The 13,989-nt window shown below is 38.4% G+C and overlaps 1 protein-coding gene across 1 annotated transcript in view; it reads left to right on the top strand.

Moving 5' to 3' along the window:
* The window catches only part of LOC311304607 (MAM domain-containing glycosylphosphatidylinositol anchor protein 2), a 195,486-nt gene that overhangs the window by 119,023 nt on the left and 62,474 nt on the right, over positions 1-13,989 (top strand). The window contains exon 7 of the mRNA XM_084431730.1: positions 9,250-9,579. Coding sequence (XP_084287856.1) covers positions 9,250-9,579 — 330 coding nt within the window. The remainder of the gene's footprint in view (positions 1-9,249; positions 9,580-13,989) is intronic.

Here is a 13,989-nt window from a genome sequence, read left to right as displayed (position 1 = left end):
CAGACACTCGATTTTTATACTCTCTTTTTCAGAGTACTTACATTTTAATTATGTATTGGTATATAAAGAAAGTTTGAACAAATTTGGGAAAACCTGCCTACCCTGCCTTTAACTTAATAATTTTAAGGCAACGGGTTTCCTCAATTTTTTAAGTAAATAAATGTCATGCTTAATCAAAAAAATTAAGAAATGTGGATTTGTCAAGTTCATATAACTTAATTTTTTTCAATTAAGCATTACATTTATTTACTTAATAATTTTAAGGCAACGGGTTTTCTACATTTTTGTAAGTAAGTGACCTGAACACTTTGGACTCAGTTTGAAGAATAATCAAACAGTTTATGATGTTTTCTTCTATTAATATCAGGACACAGTATAGTGGACGTCTGTGACGCCGCTCTGCACTAATGCAGCCACAAAACACATTTAATTCAATGCATTTCAGATCAGTTATGTTGTTGGATCTTGTAATGAATAATAATATGCGCTCATGAATTTATTCCATGAATGTCTGCTGTAGATCTAGAATATTAACAAGAGAGTGTTGTTCTTCTTTTGAGCTTCAGTGATGAATAAATGCATCAGATTATTGTAATGCGTCTAGAAAGTTCTGTGATTTATATATATATATATATATATTTCAATCAGGGACATATACTTCATTCTTATTTTTTTCTTCACCACAAAATATAATAATATTTATTATTCAATTATATATATATATATATATATATATATATGTATATTATATAAATTTGTTTGCAGTTAAATAACAGTTTATATACTGTGTATGTATGTATATGTATATGTATTATATAAATATATATATATATATATATATATATATATACTTAATCAAGGATACACACTAAATTGATCAAAAATGAGAGCAAATAGATTTATAATTTGACAAAAGATCTCTTACAAATAAATGCTGTTCTTTTGAAGGTTCTTAGCATTAATATGTGCATAGATTATTATCACAGTATAATGTGTTGTAATATATTAATTATATTTATTAATAATTATGCATTAATACAATTATTGTTATTTTCATATACAGTGAGGAAAATAAGTATTTGAACACCCTGCTATTTTGCAAGTTCTCCCACTTGGAAATCATGGAGGGGTCTGAAATTGTCATCGTAGGTGCATGTCCACTGTGAGAGACATAATCTAAAAAAAAAATCCAGAAATCACAATATATGATTTTTTAACTATTTATTTGTATGATACAGCTGCAAATAAGTATTTGAACACCTGTCTATCAGCTAGAATTCTGACCCACAAAGACCTGTTAGTCTGCCTTTAAAATGTCCACCTCCACTCCATTTATTATCCTAAATTAGATGCACCTGTTTGAGGTCGTTAGCTGCATAAAGACACCTGTCCACCCCATACAATCAGTAAGAATCCAACTACTAACATGGCCAAGACCAAAGAGCTGTCCAAAGACACTAGAGACAAAATTGTACACCTCCACAAGGCTGGAAAGGGCTACGGGGAAATTGCCAAGCAGCTTGGTGAAAAAAGGTCCACTGTTGGAGCAATCATTAGAAAATGGAAGAAGCTAAACATGACTGTCAATCTCCCTCGGACTGGGGCTCCATGCAAGATCTCACCTCGTGGGGTCTCAATGATCCTAAGAAAGGTGAGAAATCCACCCAGAACTACACGGGAGGAGCTGGTCAATGACCTGAAAAGAGCTGGGACCACCGTTTCCAAGGTTACTGTTGGTAATACACTAAGACGCAGAGATGGGGGACTCGAGTCACATGACTTGACTCGAGTCAGACTCGAGTCGCAAAATTAAGGACTTGAGACTTGCTTGACTAAATAAAGAAAATGACTCGACTTTGACTTGAGATCCAATGACTCGAGACTTGACTTGACTTGAACTGTATGACTCGAGAATGTCTTGATATACATTTTTTATATAAATCATCGCAACATCAATTGATGAACAAAATGAAAGCAACGGAACCATTGACGCCAGTCATCAGATTCTGCGCGATTGCGTGACGCTGCACAAGCCCTGAAAAAACAAACATCGCGGTGAGCGCGGCAGCGCGCTAAATACAAAAACATCTCCCAGCATCGTTTCTTGTTGGATATAAAGACTAAAATTGACCATATTCATACAAGAAGATTTGCTGTACGCATAATAACTGGCAAGGGATATCGGACGACCATCACAAGCTCGAACAGTCGAACTTCATTCACCACGTCTAAGCTATGGCTTGTTTAACCTGTTTGTTAATTTGACTTTCTTTAAAACTAAATCTTTAAATATAGAGAGAATATTGGTCAAAACAGCATGCCTCTTTATACACAATTATGTTTTCAAATGTAGCTTAATGTTGTCAATATTCAAATGATAATTAATGATGGCATATGTTTTGTATAACATTTGCCACATTCCTTTCGAATCATGCTTTAAAGCCAAATATATTGTTCTTTCCAATGACAAAAAACAACATAGAAAACATAGTTGTGTTTTATGTTTCTCTTAAAGCAGGGTCAGATGTTATCAGGGGGTTGGGGGCAAAATGCCAGCAGAATTAATATGCACCCAAAATTCAAAATGTGGTGGAAAAATTGCCCTAGTATGAGTTATTTTTATAATTAGCCTAGGCGGATTTAACTTCATATTTAAAAATATATAACTTATATAAAGGGGATGCCAGTTTGAAGAATGCCATTTGGTGGCATAGGAACCATTATACTTTTTGTGAATTGTTTAAATACCTTTTAATGGTCTTCTGCAATGTTTGAGGCATATTTATTTTTTCATGATTTAATGTTGGCCTAATTTCAGTTACATTTACATTTCAGGCTATGTAGTTTGAAATTGTATTCATTTTTTATTTTTTCGATTTTTATTGTAGTAATCACTCAGCTGTATGTGGAAATGCATATAAAAAAAAAAATGTTGCAAATAAAACCATAGTCCACAACATACGTGTGTATGACTTGCCAATGACTTGTGACCCAAGCTACGACTTGACTTGACTTGCTTGACATAAAGCAGTGACTTGACTTGACTTGACTTGACTTGACTTGACTTGACTTGCTTTTCGCAAAATTGACTTGGACTTGCTTGAGACTTGAAGGTTAAAGACTTGAGACTTGCTTGTGACTTGCACATGTGTGACTTACTCCCACCTCTGCTAAGACGTCATGGTTTGAAATCATGCATGGCACGGAAGGTTCCCCTGCTTAAACCAGCACATGTCAAGGCCCGTCTTAAGTTTGCCAATGACCATTTGGATGATCCAGAGGAGTCATGGGAGAAAGTCATGTGGTCAGATGAGACCAAAATAGAACTTTTTGGTCATAATTCCACTAAACGTGTTTGGAGGAAGAAGAATGATGAGTACCATCCCAAGAACACCATCCCTACTGTGAAGCATGGGGGTGGTAGCATCATGCTTTGGGGGTGTTTTTCTGCACATGGGACAGGGCGACTGCACTGTATTAAGGAGAGGATGACCGGGGCCATGTATTGCGAGATTTTGGGGAACAACCTCCTTCCCTCAGTTAGAGCATTGAAGATGGGTCGAGGCTGGGTCTTCCAACATGACAATGACCCGAAGCACACAGCCAGGATAACCAAGGAGTGGCTCTGTAAGAAGCATATCAAGGTTCTGGCGTGGCCTAGCCAGTCTCCAGACCTAAACCCAATAGAGAATCTTTGGAGGGAGCTCAAACTCAGTGTTTCTCAGCGACAGCCCAGAAACCTGACTGATCTAGAGAAGATCTGTGTGGAGGAGTGGGCCAAAATCCCTCCTGCAGTGTGTGCAAACCTGCTGAAAAACTACAGGAAACGTTTGACCTCTGTAATTGCAAACAAAGGCTACTGTACCAAATATTAACATTGATTTTCTCAGGTGTTCAAATACTTATTTGCAGCTGTATCATACAAATAAATAGTTAAAAAATCATACATTGTGATTTCTGGATTTTTTTTTTTAGATTATGTCTCTCACAGTGGACATGCACCTACGATGACAATTTCAGACCCCTCCATGATTTCTAAGTGGGAGAACTTGCAAAATAGCAGGGTGTTCAAATACTTATTTTCCTCACTGTATATATATATTTTTTTAATTAATTAAATATATAATTTATTTGTATGATATTTAATATGAGTAATGATAAGTGTTATTAAACTGCAAAATATGTTTTTTTTTTTGTGTGTGTATATATATATATATATATTTTGGGGGGGGGGGGGGGGGGGTGGGGGGGGGGGGTGCAATATTAGGCAGGCGTGTTTTCGAGAATGATTCACACTAACATGTTAAGCAGTGTTTGTTTTCATCACCGGGATGAATGTGTGTTTTTCTCTCCATGGTTATGAATATGAGATGCATTATTCAGACAGCATCTGCTGCATTAGCTGCGTCGTTGTAAATGAAGATGCATTTGCTTTCGGAGTGAACTGAGGTTTTATAAGCATGTGCTTTTATCTGTTACTGCGTTCAGTCACACACACATCAGAGCGTTTCAGAGGAGCTCAACAAAGCGAAGGCCGCAGCATCAATAATGCATCGCAAACGTGCTTTTGTGTGTTAACTTGCATTTTCTGCCCCGGTGCTTTTAAAGCCGGCCTTTCTCTCTGCTTCCAACTCTCAATGCAGATTCCTGCGTCCTTTCATATACGCTGCATGTCTTTCTGCTTCGTTCTGGCTCTGCCTCCGTCCGGATGCGTTAAAGCTGAATGAAACCCTTCCTTAAACCCGACACAAAGCTTAGAAACGTACAAACGCACAAGCACTGGAAGTCGTCATGTGAAGGGGAAAGTTGTGTTTGTGCAGAACGTCCTCATGGAAGTTGTATTCAGCTTTTAATGTTGTTTATGTGTCTATTTTTAATACGCTTTAAGACAAAGCATGTGTAAGTTCATAAGTCGACACCATTGCTGAGTATTTCCTCCTTAAAACTGCAGTGAACCAAAGACAGTCTCAAAAACACGCTTTGAAATCGCTGGTGTTTCTGACGTCACAAACTACCTTGTAACCAATCAGATCAACGTGTGATCGTCAACCAGTGGATCTCAGTGGGGACTTTAAATGTGTGTTGATGTGTGTTTCCCGAATTAGTTTTGAAAGATAATAGTGCATTTCATTCTGACTGGCTGCATAAATTGGTAAGTGTTTGCATAAACTGTCTTAAGGACTAGTTTGACCAACAAGATATAATTAGTCTTACTTTTCAGATTTTTAAAACTTTAAAAAGTTATGAACAGTTTAAAAAAATAAAATAAAAAATAATTCCAAACAGTTTCTGCTACTTTTCCTTTAAGACTGGGCATACGTTTTTAGTCAGTAATATAAAAATTTATATTGGTCTACTTAGAATATGAAAAGACCAATTATCCCTTGACTAACTGCTGGTCGAAGTAGTTGTATATAAAAAAAGTATTTTGCAAAAACAAGAAAGCAATAAAAATATATTGTTCTTTTTAGGGATATATATATATATATAATTAATAATAATAAAATATGTCTGGCTCATATTGCACACCCAAAAATAAAACAATAAGATTTTGCTAAATATATATTTCTTTTAAAGGCCATACAAACGTAATTTTCCTGTAGAATATTTCACCCTTCATCAGGACAGATGCTTTGAATTAATTGAGTTATAGTTTCGTCAGCGCTTTAATATGACTTTAATCTGAATTTGAATATTTTGCCCTCAAGAGAAATTCGATTTATTTCATTTTCTCTTCAAGCAATTAGATTCCATCTTTCCCCGATTATTTGTGATATTTAATCAGCACTCATCATCTCATCAGTGTTTTCCAGGAGAGTGCGACGGCAGATTCGCAGATATAAACGCTCTTCTCTGATAGACGATGATCTGATACGATTGGCGTTTGTTGATTTTGAGTCTGCGACATTTTTATTATCTGGTCCGGATCCGCGGCACGGGCGTCTTTTGTGGCCGTTATCTGATGTGAAAAGGTCACCGTTGCTGCGTGTTTCTCAGCTCAACAGGGTGAGAATGAACACCCGCCAGACGCCAGACGCAGGTGACTGTGTTTTACCTCGAGTCACTCGAGCGGGTGACCGGCTCACACTGACCTTGCACATTGTTCAACGCCGAGACAAGGTCTTAATGAAGTAGCATTTGAACTAGTTTTACATGCATATCTTTATTTGAAGCCATATGAGTCCCTTGATGTTGTTTCAGGCTCTACTAGGTTTTGAATGTTGATTATTCTCCTCATATTCTCCATTGTTGCGGCTCCTCTCTTCCCAGTCTGTCAGTAACGCTCTGTTTAGTTCCTGTCTCTATGAAGCCCCTCCTTCTGAAAAGCACACTGTGCTCTGATTGGTCGGCTGGAGCAGTGTGTTGTGATTGGTCGAGAGCTTCGAGTGTGTTTGGGAAATGCCCCGCCCCTTACCATAACCGCCAGTTTAGCACACTACTAACTAACTCAACCAGGCCCCGCCCCTTTATTCTGCACATTAATTATTATAATGAGGAATTTTGTTTTCAACATAATGATAATAATCATAAATGTTTCTTGAGCATTAAATCCTCATATTAGAATGATTTCTGAAGGATCATGTGACACTGAAGACTGGAGTAATGATGCTGAACATTCAGCTTTGATCACAGGAATAAATTACACTTTACTATATATTCACATAGACAACAGCTGATTTACATTAGAATAATATTTCACAATTTTTACTGTGTTTTGATCAAATAAATGCAGCCTATAAAAACATCTGTTTTGTACCATTGTAATACACTGACAACCACCAATCACAGTGGAGATGAGAGTCACATGATCAATCAAAGCTCATCACAAGCAGCTTTTCCACAACAGAACTAATACTAATATATAGAAACACCATCATGATAACACACATGACATTTAAAAATGCAATCAACATTAATTTAACAACATTAAATGTAACAAATCCCTAATGTAGATAACTGATTAGAAAAAAACATGAAGAAACATAATTATTTCAACAAAAATACATCAGATGTGAAGTGTCACGCAGGGAATTGTGGGAATGTCAATTTAGTTGTTTTTTTACTGTAAATTATACAATGACTTGTTCTTTTTCACTTCCAAAAGATGTAAATTTAAGGGTATTTTACTGTAAAATGACATTATAGATCTATCACAGTTATTCAGTGTATATAGTGCGGAAACTTTCTGTTCACCAATTAACAGTTTTTCAACCGTAATGTTTTTACAGTCTTTTACCGTTAAAATCACAAAAATGTATTGCAGTGTAAAAGGTGGAGCTGTGTGTCATCCGTGAAACAGCCTGACCGTATGACAGCGTTCTGGTGATGAAAACATGCATGAAAAGGTGGAGCTGTGTGTCTCCATCCATGAGTCTCCTGAGTCTGATAGGCTGCGTTTGTTTCTGCGTTCTTCATGCTCGTCAAATCCTCCTCCTCCTCATTTCAGCCTGATAATGTCATGCGGGAGAAGATGAAAAGATTCCTCCGCTCCGACTGCTCTTTTGTTTGCAAGATAAAATTCAGCCACATCTGAATGCCGCAATAAACAGTCTGCATGCGAAATGACTCTAGATGTGTATCTGAAACACTGGCGAATGACGAAGCGTGTGCTTTTCCAGAGGACGACTTCGGATTAGCAACTCAAAACGCTCCTGTTCTTCTTTTGCAGCAGTTTATATTTTCCTGCACGGCAAATAAAAGGCTTTTGCTAAAGCCTTCATGTGTAGTGCATTATAAAGGTGTTCATAATGTACATTATAAAGCATTATATCTTCTCATATGCAAGTGTAGCAAAAGACAAAGTACTTTCATGTTGTTTTTAAGCAGTTTCAAACATCACAATAAACACCATCAACACTAAATATGAAGAGTGATGCATAACATAAGCTGTACACTAACATAATTATGGTAACACTTTACTTGCCTGTATGTAATGGATTATAGATGTATTTTAAATGCATTAATTAATTATGCACTTTACAATGCATTGTAATGAATAACTGTAATCACATTATAATACTCATTGAACACACATTTAGAAAGTATAAAGCATTAAAAAACATGATAAACAACCAGATGTTACAAGAAATCTGCAAATATTATAATGCATGAGGGTTTGACAGGACTTTATAAATCAAGACTTGATTGGATGGAGACTGTCAGGCTACAGTATTATTGGCTAATGTTATTTTGCCCCTCCCCCTCAGCCTCAATGACGTCATCAGAAAACGCAATGCCGTTGCATTTCAACGAAAGATTATGCAGAGATTAATTTATGTGTTTAGAGTGACGTAACTGATCAATCAATCATGAATAGACCAGGAACATGAATTAAGAAGATAAATGACTGATCTCTGTCTGTGTTTTTGCTGTAATGTGTCGCTCTGGACTCTCTGACCTCACTTTTCTTCTATGTTATTGAACATGTTACGGACGCTGCTATTTCAGGCCTGTTGAAGCATCAGAGCGTGAAGCATCAGCTTTAGCTGCTCGGTTAAAGATGAACTATTACTGCATGGTCTTGATGATGTTCTCAGGCTCGACTAGAACAGGTTTTCCTGCTTGAATGTTGATTATTCTCCTCATATTCTCCATTGTTGCGGCTCCTCTCTTCCCAGTCTGTCAGTAACGCTCTGTTTACTTCCTGTCTCTATGAAGCCCCTCCTTCTGAAAAGCACACTGTGCTCTGATTGGTCGGCTGGAGCAGTGTGTTGTGATTGGTCGAGCGCTACAAATGTGTTTGGGAAATGTCCCGCCCCTTAATTAACATACTACTAACTAACTCAACCAGGCCCCGCCCCTTTATTCTGCATATGAATTATTATAATGAGGAATATTGTGACGTGTTCGTTCCCGGAAGAAACTCAAGACTACAATGGAGGCAATTTACTTTTATTTATCAATGTGTTGTGATTGGTCGAGCGTGTTTGGGAAATGTCTCGCTGAACATTGAGTAGTAAAAATGATTGATTTTTGAGAACCCCCCTAACCCTAAATATGAGCTTTAGTGATGATGCTTAGATGAACAAAGTAATGTTTATTGTTTAAATCCCTGAAATTAAAGACTTTACACACACACACACACACACACACACACACACATTTACAGAATCTTCATGATCAAGTTAGTTCAGTTTAGTTAAGTGCTTGAGTCCTGAGGTTTGTAATAACGTAGGATTGTCGTGAGGTTTAGCTGACAGTGTTTCTTGGTTTAGTTGACGGTGTTTCTTCTGATTTGTGTGGTTCCAGCGCTGAAGAAGGGTCGTTTCTGGATCACCCCTGACCCGTACCACAACGACGACAACATCCAGATCGGGCGCGAGGTGAAGATCTCCTGCCAGGTGGAGGCGACTCCCCCCGAGGAGCTGCAGTTCAGCTGGCTGAAGAACGGCCGGGCGTTACGCAGCTCCGAGCGGATGGTGATCACACAGACCGACCCCGACATCTCTCCCGGAACCACCAACCTGGACATCATCGACCTGAAGTTCACCGACTTCGGCACCTACACCTGTGTGGCGTCGCTGAGAGGAGGAGGCATTCCTGAGATCAGCATCGATGTTAATATCTCCTCTACTACTGGTGAGTCTCAGACCTGACCTGGGTCACACGCTCGCGCACACACACACACACACACACACACACACACACACACACACACACACACACACACACACACACACACACACACACTCGCACAGACGCACACACTCCCGCAGACACACACACACTCGCGCACACGAACAATCTCACACACACTCGCGCAGACACACACACACACTCGCACAGACGCACACACTCCCGCAGACACACACACACTCGCGCACACGAACAATCTCACACACACTCGCGCAGACACACACACACACTTGCGCAGACACACACACACACTCGCACAGACACACACACACACACACACAGAGAGAGACACACACACACTCGCGCAGACAAACACACACACACACACACGCTCGCACAGACACACACACACTCGCACAGACACACACACACTCGCGCAGACAAACACACACACACTCGCGCAAATGAACACACACAGAGACACACACACACACACTCACACACACTCGCGCAAATGAACACACACATAGAGACACATACACACTTGCGCAGACAAACACACACACACACACACACATACACATTCGCACACACTCACACACAGGCTGTCAGCTGATTGGCCGTGGGCAGATGAGGGCGTGTCCTGTGATGAGGCTGTCAGTTGATTGGCCGTGGGCGTGTCCCGTGATGAGGCTGTCAGCTGATTGGCCGTGGGCAGATGAGGGCGTGTCCTGTGATGAGGCTGTCAGCTGATTGGCCGTGGGCGTGTCCCGTGATGAGGCTGTCAGCTGATTGGCCGTGGGCGGATGAGGGCGTGTCCTGTGATGAGGCTGTCAGTTGATTGGCCGTGGGCGGATGAGGGCGTGTCCTGTGATGAGGCTGTCAGCTGATTGGCCGTGGGCGGATGAGGGCGTGTCTTTTAGGATCATCTGCTTATCCGCTGCAGTGCTTCTGAAGGACCAATTAAAGCTCTTAATAAAAGCTTTTAGAGGAGATTACGCTGCACATGTGCCAGAGATTCATGCTGTGGAAATGTTTGGACTGAGAATGAGCCCAGAACATTCAGCGCTTGAACACAGCAGAGCCAAACACACCTTTCCTGCAGTCCAATGCAGAGAGAGAGAGAGAGAGAGAGAGAGAGAGAGAGAGAGAGAGAGACACAGAATAAATAAACCGTCATAAACCGTTTCCACAGAAAGACTGACACGTGGTCAGCGCTGAAAAGGTGCTTCTGCTCTGGAACGAAACGTCAAGTCAAATGTATATATATAGTGCATTGTTTCAAAACAGCTTTACAGAAAATCAGGATGTTAATGTTTATAATATCTCCTATCCTATAAAAGATGGCTATAATATCTCAATATCTTCATGCCTTATATTTGCATTTTAGCACAGCTGGGCACATTTGGTTATGATACAAGCAATAAAGCATTTGAGATTTGCTATATAGTGTGTGTGTGTGTGTGTGCAATGCAAATAAAGTTGCATATATTATACATATACAACTTTATATATTTTTATTTAAACACATGCTTTTCATATAAAAAAAAAGAAAGAAATTTATTTAGAAATTTATTGTAGAATAAATAAGGTGCAGTGCATTAGACTGGCTTCTTAACGTTGTCTTTTCTCCTCTATTGTTCCGTATATCCGAGTGAACCGCTTCTGGAACCGGATCAAATGTGGGCGGGGCTTGATTGTGTCTGTGGGGAATTGATTGGATGGTTGGATGGTTGTGGTTTGCTATTGGCTGATCTCATGTGAGTGACAGGTTATAGCCCCGCCCACATCACCAGAGCCAAAGTTATTCTGATTCAAGATTATTAAAACAATAAAGTTGTGCACCGATGAATCATTTAGAACAAACACTGCAATATTTCATAAAAAAAAAATAAAAAACTTTGATTTCATGGTGACTTTAAGCTGTGCACGATTCCATCATTTTGGTCACTTCTTACACCATCCAGTGTTTTTCTCGCTCATTATATTCTTTTCTTCATGTGAAACTGCACAGCTAATGGTTTATTCACGAGGAGTGTGCCGAGATTTTCCCCTCTGATAGCAGAAAGATTAAATAATGAGGAAGCGCATGGAATGACGAGCACCTCGTTCTCATTCCAAGAGGTAAAACGCAATCAATCTTCATTCTGCTCGGCTTTAATGAAGCTGTAGCCCGAGCGAGAGACACAGAGAGAGAGACACAGAGAGAGAGATCTATCTGCAGCCAAGCAATTAATCTTTGCATTAGTCTTTACATTTAAATGTGCTGTGATAATGAGGACTCGGAGAGATAGCGGCCCTTGTTCTCGTTCAATCAACCTTGCGTCGTGTTCGTCCTTTAACGTGACTCCTGGCTTTATCAAAGCGGCAGATCGAAACTAATAGTTCTCTCTGCTTTGAGTTTCACTTCATTTATCTGAAGAGAAGCTGCAGGACGAAACAAAGGAAGGGTTTAACGATCCGCTGATTAGACGTCGCGTTTGCTGGACGGATGCCGGAAAAACTGGAAAAATGTTGTTTGTCCAATAAATGAGTGTCGATTTATAACATTATGAATATCATACTTTTAATTTGGTCGTTGCGTTTCCTAAAGACTGTGAGTTTTGTGATCCTTCTAGTCTTATGATGTTAAGTGTGTGTTTTTTATTGAAATTAATCTAAACTTTTTTTGTCTTGTTTTCCATTACTTTAATCAATATGCATTTACTGGAGAAGCAACATGACTGAAGATATTAAGTGTTGTTTCCTGAGAAATGCATCATAATGAGGTAGGGTGACCAGATGAGACCGGCTGAGATTCGGGAAGACCTGCTATGATATTAGACTGCGTAGCCTATAATAAAAGATAATGATTGTCAAACCTGAACCAAACATATTTTTATTCAGAGCTCAACATCTGTCATTAGTCTTTAGTCTGCAACAATAAAACAACATTAAAATCATGAACTCAAATGTCATTGTGAAAAAAACAAAAACAATGGACCTCGAACAAATGAACAAACCAGACCTTTAACACTAATAAGCCTTAGGCCAGAATTATTATTACAACTAAATTGTCAGTGATTAAATAAGAAAACTACATAATTGTGTAGATGATTTGCTTTGTGTAACGTCACGTGACATCAGACGTTAGGCCGAAGTATTTTTGCACACAGTGCCTCGACCAATCAATCTGCAGGACGACTCGACCTCTACGGACAGTTTTTAACGTTTTATCAGACAATAACTACTCAAGATTTTGCTTTAGTATAATTTTCGGGACAATTAGGGCTGGATTCGGGATTCGGGACAACAGCTTAGATTTCGGGACGTCCGGTCACCCTAAAATGAAGTGATTTTGAGCTTAAAATAAGAACAAATATCTGCCAGTGGAGTCTTCATTTTGATGCATTTTTCAGAAAACTATTTTTAATATCTTCAGTCATTTTGCTTCTCCAGTAAATGTGTCTTGATTTCAGAATGTTTAGATGTTTGTGCTGGAAACCAAGACAGAAACACTGAGGAAGGACATCATTTCGTGCATTTTTTATTATTATTATTTTTTGTACAATCAAACAGAAACATAAAGGTCAAGATCAAATAGCTGAAAAATAGTGTGATATTATTCTCACAGCATTAGTCTTTACTGCTGATCAGCGGTGTTATTTGAGTTGAGTTTAGAGGACTCGTTTCTTCTTCATTCATTCGTGACGTTTCACACACTGATGAGGAAAGATTTGAAGGTCCTTCATGGAGGGTTTAGGGTCAGTCTGATTAAAGCCTGTGTAACAAAGTAACTTTTCAACATTTGGCCTTGAAACATTGTATCTGACCAGTTTTCTGCCATTGTCACGTTTGAACATTTGGCCTTGAAACAATGTAACTGGCAGAAAACTGGTCAGATACAATGTTTCAAGGCCAAATGTTGAAACTTGTTACTAATCCCAAACCCAGATAGAATTTTGCAGAAAATATTGTTTCCAAGTCTTTCCTTGAATCTTCCCATGCAAATTTGAGTAAAATAATCGTTAAAGAATTGAAACCAAACTGAAATGCATACATGAATAAACAGAAAATAAAAATAAAACCATGAAATAAAATTGTTGTTGCTTTAAATAAACATTAACTAGAATAAAATATAGAATATCAGCTAGTAAACAAAGCAACATTTCTCGTTCTCATATAGTTGATTTTCTAAAATAACTAAAATAATAAAAAGTTATAAAAAGTATATAGACTTATTTTAAAATAAAATGTCCAAAACACTTAAAATGAAGTTCCCGTCATTGAAAAACATTGTATAATCAATAAGTTATGACAACATATGTTTTTACATTGCTTTAACTCATCAAAATAACTTTTTTTTATAAATTATCCACGATTCAACTCATATTTTTAAAGTCAGTTTAATGGTAATTTAAGTTGAAATTACTT

The sequence above is a fragment of the Rutilus rutilus genome, assembly GCF_951802725.1.
Source record: "Rutilus rutilus genome assembly, chromosome: 15".
In the NCBI taxonomy this organism is placed as follows: Eukaryota; Metazoa; Chordata; class Actinopteri; order Cypriniformes; family Leuciscidae; genus Rutilus; species Rutilus rutilus.
Note: the sequence above shows the minus strand (reverse complement) of the source record. Positions and strands in the feature narration are given on the sequence as shown.